The sequence below is a fragment of the Ceratotherium simum genome, chromosome 1, assembly GCF_057802395.1.
Source record: "Ceratotherium simum simum isolate JZ-2026a chromosome 1, ASM5780239v1, whole genome shotgun sequence".
Taxonomy (NCBI): Eukaryota; Metazoa; Chordata; class Mammalia; order Perissodactyla; family Rhinocerotidae; genus Ceratotherium; species Ceratotherium simum.
The window spans coordinates 28,877,835-28,891,573 of record NC_141900.1 but is presented as its reverse complement, the minus strand read 5'-3'; the positions used below and the strand labels follow the sequence as shown (position 1 = coordinate 28,891,573).

The following is a 13,739-nucleotide window of genomic DNA, read 5'->3' as shown; positions in this document are numbered from 1 at the left end:
TAAAAATGTATACTATGTATTAGCAAGTTATATTACTCTAACACTAAAATGATCAAATGCAAAATGAAAAAATAGGTAATAGACATATTCAACTTCTTAGCATGACAAATTCAATTAAACATACAGATTATAGAGACTACATTAGTTTATAGCATAGAACATTTCTGAGTTAAGATAACATTGAAATATATTTATAATTTAATTAATAGCTAATTATACTAGTTATAATTGTGTGTACACTAGCCAACTTTGTTCAAAAATCAGAAAGCATCTTACAAAATGCATCTTTTTGGTGGGGCTATAGATTGAGCAACTACAGTCAGGATTGTTAAATATGTGTTAGAGGGAATGAATTATGAAGTATTATCATTTATTTTAAACCTAATTCTAAGACAGAATATAATGTAAATTTATAGAATAGTAGTATTTTATTATTTTTAAGTTTTAAATGAGAACCTATCCATTGTGAAATGGCATAATCTGGAAAAACCGGTTTTTAAAGTATTACTGTAAAATGAATCCTGTTTATACATGTCTAACGTTAAGAAATAAGTAACAAATAAATAAATGAAATCAAAAACACCAATGCGTAAAGATAGATGCACCCCTATGTTCATTGCAGCATTATTCACAATAGCCAAGACTTGGAAGCAATCTAGGTACCCATCAAGGGACAAATGGATAAAGAAGATATGGTACATATACACAATAGAATACTATTCAGCCATAAGAAATGATGAAATCCAGCCATTTGTGACAACATGGATGGACCGTGAAGGTATTATGCTAAGCCAAATAAGTCAGAGGGAGAAAGTCAAATACCATATGATCTCACTCGTAAGTAGAAGATAAAAACAACAACAAGCAATCACATAGAAACGGAGATTGGATTGCTGGTTACCAGAGGTGAAGAAAAGAGGAAGGAGGGTGAAAGGGATAATTAGGCACATGTGTGTGATGATGGATTATAATTAGTCTTTGGGTGGTGAACATGATGTAATCTATAGAGAAACTGAAATATAATGATGTACACCTGAAATTTATATAATGTTGTAAACCGATGTTACCGTAATTTAAAAAATAATAATAAAATACAAGTCACACAAAAAAAGGCAATTTCACAGATTGTGTGAAAATATTTTGAAAGGAAGATGTTCAGATGATGATCAAACCTATAGCACACTGCCTATTATAAAACAGCATTTTGTAGGACTTCTAGAAATCTGTTGCCCCCCACTCCCCTCCTCTAGGTAAGTTTTAAATAACTAGCACTATAGAAAACATTACAGTATTTCAAGTATGTTCTTGGCTTCATTAATTTCTGCTTTGACTATTTAAAACATCTTGTAAAATACTTGTTACTCAGAATTGTGGAATTCTCGTAAACACGTGTCCAGAAATCACCACAGAGGCAAGTTAAGAGTAGGGTTTAAAGGTCAGTTTTGCGTGAGTCATTTTTCCCTCCATATGAAAGAAGCTTTCTCATTGGCTGGTGTTCAATAACAGCCTGACCCTAAATAAGAGTTGACCTCCACAGTAGTGGCCTTGGGAAACTACATATTAAGCACATTTCCTGTATTTCATAGCAGTGAGTAAATTATTAAGAAAATATTATATTATGCCTTTTAATATAACTCCTAATCTGTGAATGAGGAAGGGTAGTGGATTTGGGAAATCATGAGTGACTGAAAATAATTGTTAAAACAAAACCAAATGAGTAAAAATGGATTCAGTAGGAATGGATTCAGTAGGAAAAGTCCAGAGGAATTCTGAGCGGGATTGGAGTCGTAAGAGGCCAGATGGAAAACGTGGCTCTGACAACAGTGGATGAGAGGAGGGAAAAGTCTGGATCAACAGTAGTGTCCTTGGGAAGGAAGAATCTCGCCAAGGCCTCTAGTTATAAAACCACTGTCTCCACCCCAACTGTGGTACCTCCACTGCAGGCAAGGCTGCACATTTCCTATTCCCACGTAACTCCCCAGCTGATCAGTTGTGTCTGGGAGTTTGTTGACATTCATATTCAGCCTCTGGGAGGCTGAGCATGTGCCCTGCCCACTTCTGATTCATAACATTTTTTTGGTGAATAGCTAGTTGCCAGACTGGTTAATTATACAGGATAATGATGAATTAACTCTACTTACTAAAGCAAAAATATAACACATTAAAATACTTTTATAACATGGTTAAAGTACAAATTTCTACATTTAAGGGCCTAGCCTCCTTCATCTCTCAATGATGACTTCACATAACATAAAACTTAACAGTTTGAAAATTTCTTAAATCCAGATGTTGACAAAGCAGCTTTAATTCTGTGGAAAAATAGGCAATGGGCATAAAGAGAAAAATGAGTAAGACCAAGTACTGTAAGACAGTAAGACAAAGTACTGTAAGATATATGAAAAGATGCTTAACTTCACCCATAAGAGGAGAAATGTAAACATAATTTGTATTTCTTCAATCAGATCAGCAAGAATCTTAAACTTGAACACACTGTTGTCAAGGCTATGGGGAAACAGTTACTCTCTCATCTAGTAGTGGAACTTTAAACTGATAAAATCCCCATGGAGGCAAATTGGCAATATCTGTGAAAATTACAAATTCATGTATCTTTTGACCCAGTAATTCCACTTTTAAAAATGTATCTTATAAATATATTTTCACATATGCAAATTAACATATATTCATGTATATACATTGTAGTGCTGTTTTTAATAGCAAAAATTGGAAAGAATTTAAATGCCTGCCAATAGGTAATCCATAAAATGGAATATCATGCAACTATACCTTCTCTAAATTGTGATACAGAAAGACTTCCAAGATATAGTAAATGAAGAAAAGCAAGTATAGAACAGGATTTATATTATGGGGGTTTTTTGTGCACACAAAATTTAGGGAGGTATAAAAGATCTGTATACCTTATTTGTTATATATGCATGAGAAACTCTCGTAGAATGCCCAAGAAACCAGACAGAGTTAAACCATTGAGGGCAAAGAAGTGAGAATTGTACAGGAAGAGGGGGTCCAGATGGGAGGGAGTTTATCGTTGCAAACCTTTGTATTATTTCTGGTTTTGAACCATAAAATGTATTTTTTTAAAAAAAATATAAATAAGTGAATGGTCCCAATTTTATCAAGTACATAAGTTTGAAAAACCTTGCCTCTAAAATTAATTTACAGGAATAAAATGAGGAATACCAAAATCTGATTTGTGTTATTTTTAAAGAATTATATTGATCACTAATATCGCTCTGAAACCCCAGATATAGTACTTAGTGCAGTGGATGTTCAATATATATTGAATTTTTCACCAAATTGAATTACAATCTGTTATTCCAATCCTAAAATAACTTAAATTAACAAAATACTTTTGGGCTGGCCCCGTGGCTTAGCTATTAAGTGCCTGCGCTCCGCTACTGGCGGCCCGGGTTCAGATCCTGGGCGCGCACCGACGCACCGCTTCTCCGGCCACGCTGAGGCCGCCTCCCACATACAGCAACTAGAGGGATGTGCAACTATGACATACAACAATCTACTGGGGCTTTGGGGGGAAAATAAATAAATAAATAAAATTAAAAAAAAAAAAGAAAAAAAATACTTTTACCTTATTGTGTGAAATTTGTGGCCTAGCTTTCTTCCATTTAATCCTTCAGGTCTCTCCCTCCAAGTGTACCTTGCTTTGCAACTACAATTCTCTTCACCTGCTTCTAAAAAATAGTCTTCAAACCTTGTTTCATGCACATCTTGCCTCTTCTGGCCATTATGCACATTGAAACCAATTGGTATTTTATAAATAAATCTGGTCATATAATTGCTCTTAAAACCTTTGCAGGCCCTCCCGTTACGTTTAGAATAACATGCCCTAGTTTACAAGGCCCTAAAGGAACGTTGAATGAATGACACACTATGGTCCCAGTTCACAGTACCCCTGGCATGAGGGTTCAGTTTAGGAAACTGTTCACATACGACTTGCTCCTTTGGCTTCCAATGAAATAAAGTATAATCATGACTAAACATTTAAGCAATTAAAAAATTGTTAAATCATTGACTTTTAGGGAGTAGCACTTTATATTCTATGATTTTGTTCAGTTTAATAATTTCCATACATGCACACAGGCACACACATGCATAGCACATGGATAGAAAATAATTTGGTGTAACCTCGTCACGTGGTGACCTGGTGTTCACAGAGGAGTTCAGAACCTGTAAGTCAGAGTATCATGTATAATACTGACTAATAATTTATATAAGATAGGAACTGAGAATTTAAAAGTTCTGACACTATTTTGTTTTCCTTGATTGAGGAAATAAAAGGCTATTTGATGTCTAAGCTATTCATATGTGCATTTGAACTCTTTTTGCTTTTGTTGGAAGTGGTTTACCATGAAAACTTGGAGCACCACAATGCCTGTTGTGGACCCTTGACTTGTAAGAAAGATAGAATCTAAAAGTGCAGAGAAGGCATGAAAGGCCAGCCACAGTCCATTGCTAGAAAGAGCAATTAGCAAACCATCGAGCTATCCCCTGTTTACACTTAAGAAAAGTTAATTATTTATTTCTTTAGCACCCTGTTTCAACATTATTACAAGCCATTAGCGATCGTTGATCAGATCCGTCAGAATCATCAAAGCATGTTGTAAGAAACCTTTTCCTTTTAAACTAAGTTGAAGAAAATTTCTAATGGTTATATCTATATTTCATTTTTATTAGCAATGCTTATTATGTGTGTAATTCAATATTTTATTGTTGAATTAACTTTAAGATGTGCATTGAATAAAGTAATTGATTTGGAAAATAATGAAAAGGTTCAAGTCCTGGGTCTCAGAAAGTCGCTACTTTGCAAGTGACAGTGGAAGAGGTGTGCATTCAAGGAGAAAATACCCCTCCCTTGGAAATCTATTTTTGTTTGAGAACTGAAAAATGTGTACTCCCGCCTCCCCCATCTTACACGTGGAAGTGTGGAATTTAAATATATTTTGACAAAGTGAAGAGAACTGTCTCTGTAATATATTGATGTCAATGAGTTTTAAAACTATTTCCCTTGCAGGTTAAAAAGAAAGACCATGAGAGGAAATGACTAAATCCTCTGTGTATATCTTCATTGACAGCTGATAATTAGCGTGCAGTTTAGCAATAATAATTAGTTCCCTCTTGAGAAAATTTCCGGATGAACTCTGAGTTGGTGCATCTCAGTTTAGTCTTGTTTCTTTGTCCACTCCCTCCCCCAAGTAATTCATGTTATTTTTAGAGTAGGAAGAACTCAAGATGAGCTCCCTCCTTCTAACTGAGTCAGCATTGTCCATTATTCGCACTGTGTTTTCTGGAGATTACCTGAGATTAGAGTTTCTTTTGTCCCCTTCTTCCTGTATGTTTTCTGATTCTTTCATCTCTGCAGCTTGAAGCAGTGCAAAGAGATCAAGAAGTCAGCCATTGCTTGGTAAATATGCCACCTCCACGGACTATAATTTGGAGCTAAGATCACTAATATGACTTAAAGTGCTGGCTCTAAAACTAAAAAGAGGAAAAATCCTTAAGGAGGCAGGAAAGCTACCTGCTTGAGTTTCTTTTGCCTTTAGCATACACCAAAAAACTTTTAATACGTTTTGAAACTCTATGGCAAATTCGGTAAAAATATTTCAATTTTCTCAAAAGTAAGATGTATGAAACTGAAAATGTCATGAATTCATAAGTCAAAGCAACATGAAAATTTCTGTGGTTATTTGAGGCAGTTTATAAAATAACACGTTAAAAATAGTTAAAATTGATATTCACTTGAATTTTCCTGTTGATGTCGTGGCTCTTGAATTATTTTGAATTGTATCAATCCCAAATATTGGGTATTGGGAAAACCTTCCATTTTATTTTATTTATATCAGGCTCTGCAAAATGCATTCGATTTCAGACAGATTATAATCCCTTAATAGACACATTATAATCCCATTATAATCCCTTTTCTTGGTTGCTTCTGTAGGGAGTTTTATATATAATAGGTTATAGAGTCATTGTTAATAAGGAGCAAGTTTTTAATAAGTCAAATAATCTTTTTTCTCTTTGACTCTGAGGTCCAGAACTAGGGATGACCAAGCTGTGTGAGTTCACAGTGGTGATAGAGACCCTATCTTACGTGCGTTGTTAATAGCAAGGCTTTCCAGTTGACTTCTCTTGTTCGAATTTTGGCATCAACATTGACCAGATAACGTTAGCTGTTCACAGAATCTCTTAAAACCTCTCTTTCTGCATCTAGAAAATGGGATAGTTGTAGGTCCTAGCTCATGGAACTGCCACATGATTGAGATAATAAATGCCAAGCCATTAGACAATACGTGACACATAACTGCTCAATTAACTGTTATTACCATTATGAGAGTCAGAGCTGGGAGGAACAATATCAGGATATATGAGGAAATTTGGTTGCATAAAACTATAAGGCCATTTCCCCACTCTTTCCCCTTTTTATTTATAAGACATAATTTTGTTTTTAATAAAGTAGTGCTCACTGGAAACAATTTTAATAATATAGAAATGTCACATTGGCTTCTAGAAGAGTCCTAATAGCAATGTCCTGAACCTCATTTTCACTGGTTATTGTAACTTTTAAAAATACCATTTAAAATGATATTTTCACATTCATCTCTTTGTATATGTAATGATGTTGAATTCTTTTTATGTAAATTAGTTTTTGTCTGTCTTCTATTATGATGTCTATTTACAGAACAGGGGTGATAGTTTCTTCTTTAAAATATTTTTCCAACATATTGAAAGAACAATAATTTGTTTCCATATCTATGCTGTAAATAAGCACTTTTTTCAGTTTTTTTCCTAATAATTATGTTTCTGCTTTGTTAAACTTTGGAATTCCATGTTTTATCAAACTTTACTGTTTTTATCTTATTAATTGCTTTTATGTTTACAGTGCTCTTTTTACAAATAAAGCATACTTCAATTCCTAGAAATTTCATATGGATGAGAGAGATGAATGTTTCCCCATTTCAAAAGAGAACAGAAATGAAACTGCTCTTCTCTGTGCAGACAGTAAGGTTTGTTCTCCAGTTGTATGAGTGACTTTAATAATTCAGTTATTATCAGGAAAGATGGCTCAAGATCAACTAGTGGAAAACCCAAATTTTCATTTTTGGCAGATGTTCTTCAACACTTAATAAGATTATATTGAACATCTATATGCAGCAGGTCAACTTATTCAATCTACTGAAAATACAGATTGTGATGAATTTATGTTATTATAAATTTATTCATGAGTAAAAACAGACTAGATAGGTTTGCCTATGAGATTGATACATATGCTTCATGGCAACACCTCTGCCCCCCCATAATTATAGGGACCACACTATTTACCGCGTGGCTTCCACATTTAATTATGGATGGATAATTGATCCCAAAGCATCCCATCTAGAGGAAGCCAGCAGTCTATGAATTGTGAACACTGGCTAAGCCAATTACATTCTTTTCTTTGAGAATTTGAATTGAAAAATGCAAAAACTATTGTCATACAGTGGTGGGGTGAGAGTTGAAAGGTCATACAGTTGGAGGCTAATGCAGGTGTATTTGGCCATGAACAAACTAATGAATAAACCGTTTAGGATCAATACAGAGAAGTGGTGGCATTAAGAGAAGCAAGAAGCAAAGATGCACCATCTCCTAAGAGATAAATTACCTTGTGCTTCTGTTAGTTTTTTTTAATTACCATGAAACCTGGTTTTCTGTCCTCGGATTTGCGTTACCCTGACTTAGTTAACCTCTGTTCATTGTAGCCATTAATATCCTGACTAACATGGCCACCCGTGACCATAAAGTCACTTCTGGAAGATTGCACTTTGATTTGAATTCAGTTGGCTTGTATTGAGGGATGTAATTATAAGCAGAGGTATGGCACTTGATAGCTTATTTTTTAGTGATGTTGTGTATCGATCATAGTATTTTCCAGCATTCCCATTAAGAGGACCTCAGGAGAAATTTCTCTTAGACCTTAATACCAGGTGTATTATTCAGCGTTCTCCAGAGAAACAGAAGCAATAGAACCAATAGGAAATAAATATATGTATATATGAAATGAGGAATTGACTTATGCAATACAGAGGCTGAGAAGTCCTGCAATCCGCTGTCTGCAAGGTAGAGAGCCGGGAAAGCTGGTGGTGTAGTTCACTCTGAGTCCGAAGGCCTAAGAACCAGGCTAGCTGATGATGTAAGTCTCAGTTTGAGGACAGAAGACTGATGTTCCAGCTCAATTAGGCAGAAAAAAGGAATGAATTTTTCCTTCCTCTACTTTTTGTTCTTCTCAGACCCATAACATATTGGATGAGGCCCACTCACATTGGAGAGAGCAGTCTGCTTTAGTGAGTCCACCAATTCAAATGCTAATCTCATCCAGAAACACCCTCACAGACACACCCAGAAATAATGTTTAGCCAAATATCTGGGCATCCCATGATGCAGTCAAGTTGATGCGTAAAATTGACCATCATACCAGGCAATGTTCCTAAGCAACTGATACAGTTTTTCTCTTGTATAATAGTGACTTTTACTTTGAATTTTAGGAAGCCTGGGGTCAATTTTGGTATTCTTTTAATAATATATAGGATATGACAGAATGACTTTCAGTTAATAGAATTTATTCCAGCCTTATCTTATTTTCTTTGTTTTTTTCGCCTTTACCTTAACACCTCTAGCAATATATTTGTTTTTTCAGTTGAATATGTTTGTATAAGTCATCTCAGATCTTTTTTGGGAATAGACAAGTTAAATAAAAGTAGAGAATTAGAGTTAATACTGAAGCATAAATATGTATAACCTTTCAGAAAATGTTTCTATTAAAGAATGTCTCTTATTCCAGATATACAGCAAAAATATTTACCCATAATGGATACTTTTTAACTTTTCTTGACTTAAAGTCAAGGATGTTGGAGAATCACAGACAGGAAGGACAGTATGGGTCTTAGAGAAAATTTAGGATCACAATCAGGATTTATGCCTGTGGAAATGAACAATAAAAATATATCACCTCTGTTTTAGAAATGCAATTTAGTCAAAGAATGAAGATTTTGAAGGTGGAAGGGTGATTAACATATGAACAAAACAATCTAAAGAGGTTAAGTGGTTATTCAAGGTTCATGGCAAAGCCAAGACTAGAACCTGGCTCTCCAGATTCTCTGTCTACAGGACTTTCTCTTGTGATATACACATCTGTTGTACTTTATTTCTCATGTTTTTTCAGTAATTTGAGTGATTTTTCATTGTAATACTGTATGTCTGTACGATAGTCATTTAATCTTTGGGCACTTGAGTTTCTCCATCAGTAAATTAAAGGACAATGGTAATTTAAACTGTTATGCTGTGGTTATTTATTGTTGCGGGAAAAAAAGATAAATGTAAAGGCTATAAGAAATGAATATTTAACAAATTTGCATTTGTTGAATGCACACTTCAGTTTTTTCCCTTTGCATTTTCCAAACTATGTCTCCACAGGAACGTGAGTACGTCTTTGTGGTCCTGTGGGATAGACTTGGCCATAGAGACAAGAAGATGAGTCAGAATAAAAGTTGATATATCAGAATAAAATAGGATTGATGAGTTACTAATTAGTCTCTGTTATTACTGACAAAGAAATGGGAACAATCACCTTTAGACTATAAAAATTATAGTAAGGATAGCAGAAGTTGGCAAGTCATAAAAACAAGTAGAAGTTGATCTCTCCATGTGTAGACAGAGGTACTGAGGTGCTAATGACTTCACTGGGAAACAAGCAAAGTCATCCCTAGATGGAATTCATTCATGGAGTGCCTCCTTTACTGGGTGGGCTGCCCTTCATTCTAATTCAGACTTTTTAATATTGGCATAGACTGCTCCACTGTGACAACACTTTAGGGTAGGGCCCTCCTATTTGATTCTTTTCATGACTTTCTCTTATTTTCCAGCAAACAGTCTCTTGAGCTCTGCATCTTAGTGTGTTTGGTAACTGTAGTTTAGAGACCTGTTAATTCTAGCTAATGTGTAACCATTCTTGGATCAGTTGCATCCTTTCAGATAATGATTTCACTGTGCATAAAACTTGGGGAATTTTAGCAATCTGTCATAATAACTGGGGAACCTTTTCTGGGAATAAGACCATAAGTGATTATATATAATGACAAGGTGTTAATGGCAGTGGATAGCTTTGATCTATATTTTTGTTATAGTATTGGATCCCTAAAATGTGTACCTCTTGCTATTTGTGAATGCCTAGTAAGGAAGGAAAACTGTGAGATTCTACTCTGACAAATTTGTCTTTCAAGATTCAAGAACCCCTAATCTCTCAAATTTCTATTTTCTTCTTCTCCAAATAAAGCACCTTATTATTCTTTCCATCCCATCCTCAAAACTGGTTCTCAGATTCTTTATTTAGGTGAATAGTCACGTGACTCAATAGCACAAGGTTTACCTTTATAAGAGATACTTTGATTTTAGCAGTATTGCTTATTTAAAACTAAAGACTTAAAGTTAACCCTACTCTACAAAATTTTGGACATCAACAGTTTCAGAGTAGAGATGTAGGCAGTGAATACATTCTTAATAGAGGAGAAAAGATACTTTATCTCTCTTTTCTCAGAAACAGATGATGTAAGAGTAGGCAAAATGCTATAGATTTGTCATATTCCTATTGCTTTCTGTATCTTAGTGTTCTGGTTCCCAGTAATCCACATTCTCGGTCAGATGCATTAGGCATTAACCTTTGGGAGATGAAGTTATCTTTTAACTTGTCAATATTTTCCAAGGGGCTTCTTCAAGAATTCTTCAGCATGCAGGATCTGGTCTTGGGGCCAATATATTCTTCATCATCAAAGGCTCTCATATATCATATACCAACCTTAAGTACTGATCTGCATGTGCAATTAAATACTTTCAGCAAACAAACAAATGCGCACACATGAGAGGTTTGCCAGATTCTGACTTTCTAAAATTAAATGTATCTTAGCTAAAACATATAATTTGTAATTTCTGACATAGGGATGAATGCATAAACACTAGCCAAAATAACAATGAAGAAAAGTAGATCCCCATCAGTATTGTCAGTCATCCCCACTGTACTGAATGCTACCTGTGTTACCTCATTGTATTAACAACCCTGATAGTTTCCAGACTTGGACAACTTAATTTTGGATGTGACTTTCAAAACCAATTTCAAGTGGAAATACTTTTTCTGAGTTGGTATTCATCTGGAATTAAGTGGACATGTTTTGGGAATATTTATGGTAGATTTGGGAGTTTTGTTACACATAGAGAAGTAAATATAAAAGTCATAATAAAATGACTTTTCCACATCACTTTACGTTAAAGATTGCGAAGGATAATTCTTTCTATATTTAAAAACATAGGATATTTACCCTACATATTGATTTGAAGTTTTTAGGTTCATAAACCTATAAAAGATTTTAATTTGTGCACACTAAAATTTATTCCCAGTTGCACTCTATTTTTTACATGTTGAACAAATTTTTTTTTATTTTTCCAGTTTTATTGAGATATAGTTGATATATAACATTGTATTAAATTTAAGGTATACAACATATTGATTTGACATATGTATATTATGAAATGATTACCACGGTAAGTTTAGTTAACATTCATCACCTCACATAGAATTCTTTTTCTTGTAATGAGAACTTTTAAGATCCACTCTCTTAGCAACTTTCAAATATACAATACAATATTGTTAATGCATTGTATATTTTTAATCTTGAATAATAAATTTTAAAGGCTTTATATTTATGATAAAATGAATGTTAACTACACAGTTCGAAAAGTATGAAAATAAAGCCACGAGAAAAGTGTTATAAAAGTACTGTATTTTCTCCTGTGTTTAGCATACATTTCCTTTTACATTTCAGAGCTCTTGGATCTAAACAGAACATCAATCTTTCATAGCCATTTTGGATTTCTTGATCTCCATACAATGCTGCTGGATGAATATCAAGAGAGACTCTTCGTGGGAGGCAAGGATCTTGTGTATTCCCTCAGCTTGGAACAAATCAGCAATGGCTATAGAGAGGTATGGAAACATCAAACTATATCTCAGGAGGGAAAGAAAATGGGTGAGGGAGACACCTACTTGTATGGGTGTTACTTGGGTTAGTTTTTTCATTGGCCATTTTAACATTCTGAGTGATAATATTATTGAAAGAAATAGAATATTCAATAAAAATGAAGTTGTTTTGAGAAAAGCTTATAAGTTATCAAGAATTAACTTTTCCAGCACACCACTCATCACTGTTTTCCCAGAAGACTTGAGCTGGGTGCGTTTGACATCACTCTTGCATGATGGCCCTGTCACCACACCCACTGTCCTGAGACCTGGATTTGGAACACGCTAATTTACGGTAGTCCCTGTAGGCTTTATTACTCCAAAATCCCAGCCCCCTGAAGAAATATGGATGTCTGATCTTGAGATAGGTAACTCATGTAGCCTATTGGTAATATCATTCATTGAGATGGATGCTCCTTAAACCTGGTGGATTAAAGTATATTAAAATAGGCAAGTGCCCAACATGTTTGAGAAAAGGTTAACTGTAATAAGAAAAATAGTTCCTATAGTCTAGGCTTATACAGAGTTGAATTGAGCTAAATTTTTTTCAGACCCATATCAATCTTACATAAAACATACAGAAATATTGAGATCATAGTAGTTTTTGGCATAAATGTATGTATTACATAATACATTTTCTTTATAATTTACTAATTTATTTTTGTCAAAATGATCAATGTCCATATTTTTTAAAGTCATTTTTAAAAAATTTATGATGAAAAGCAGCATCCTTTTGTCCCTGCCAATTCCTGGAGGAAATCATTTAAAACTCCTCTGTTATTTCTTCTGGGTCTTACCTCTATATTTCTAAATAACATTTGTGTACTGTTCTTTCTTGATATCATTGATTTTAGACAATATTTGTTGACTTTCTGTTTAGGAAGATGAAGATTTTAGCTTTCTTTTTTTGCAGTACCATAGCTAAAACATCTGTGCACTGCTGCACCAGCAAGCCCCAGTCATCTCCCCCCTCATCTTCCCAAAATAGCTACACCACAACTTTTAGTTAAGTAATAAATATTTGTATTATTATAATTGGGAAAATGGATCATACTTCTTCCCCCATCCAGATTAAATATTATCCATTTTTTCCATTTTCTTAGATTTTTATATTACTTTCACTAATTTTTTGCCAAACTCTCTACCAGAGTTCTTATACTCCTGTCAATGTGGTAAACTGCAGCAGGGTCCATCAGTTCCAAGTTTATGGTTTTTAAATTAGAGAGATCCTTCTTGGTTCTCTTGTCATCTCAGAGTTTAACTTCACCATCATCCTGGAGCATCCCTTTGATCTCCCACTTGTATAGTCTTTTTTCTGAGTTTAGTATGATATTTTACTGAAACACACCTTCTACTAGCTTCTTGAAGAAGGATCTAAGGTAAAATTTTGAGTTTTTTATGTTTGAAAATATTATTCAAACTTCACACATAATTGATAGATGAATATAAAATTCTAGAATGAAAATCATTTGCTTTAGAATTCTGAGGATATTGCTCCATTGTTTTCAGACTTCTAGTACAGCTGCTGAGAAGTCTGATGCCATTCTAATCTCAAAGGTTTATGTATAACGTGTTTCCTGCCACCCTGTCCCCTAATCCTGACCCCATGTACCTCTGTATTTTAAAATTTTCTCAAATTTCCCTTAGATTAGATCTTTTTTCATCCACT

At 34.3% G+C, this 13,739-nt stretch overlaps 1 protein-coding gene across 1 annotated transcript in view; it reads left to right on the top strand.

Moving 5' to 3' along the window:
* SEMA3E (semaphorin 3E) overlaps positions 1-13,739 on the top strand; it is a 252,994-nt gene that overhangs the window by 129,852 nt on the left and 109,403 nt on the right. The window contains exon 2 of the mRNA XM_004431296.3: positions 11,877-12,037. Within this exon, the coding sequence (XP_004431353.1) occupies positions 11,877-12,037 (161 nt within the window). The remainder of the gene's footprint in view (positions 1-11,876; positions 12,038-13,739) is intronic.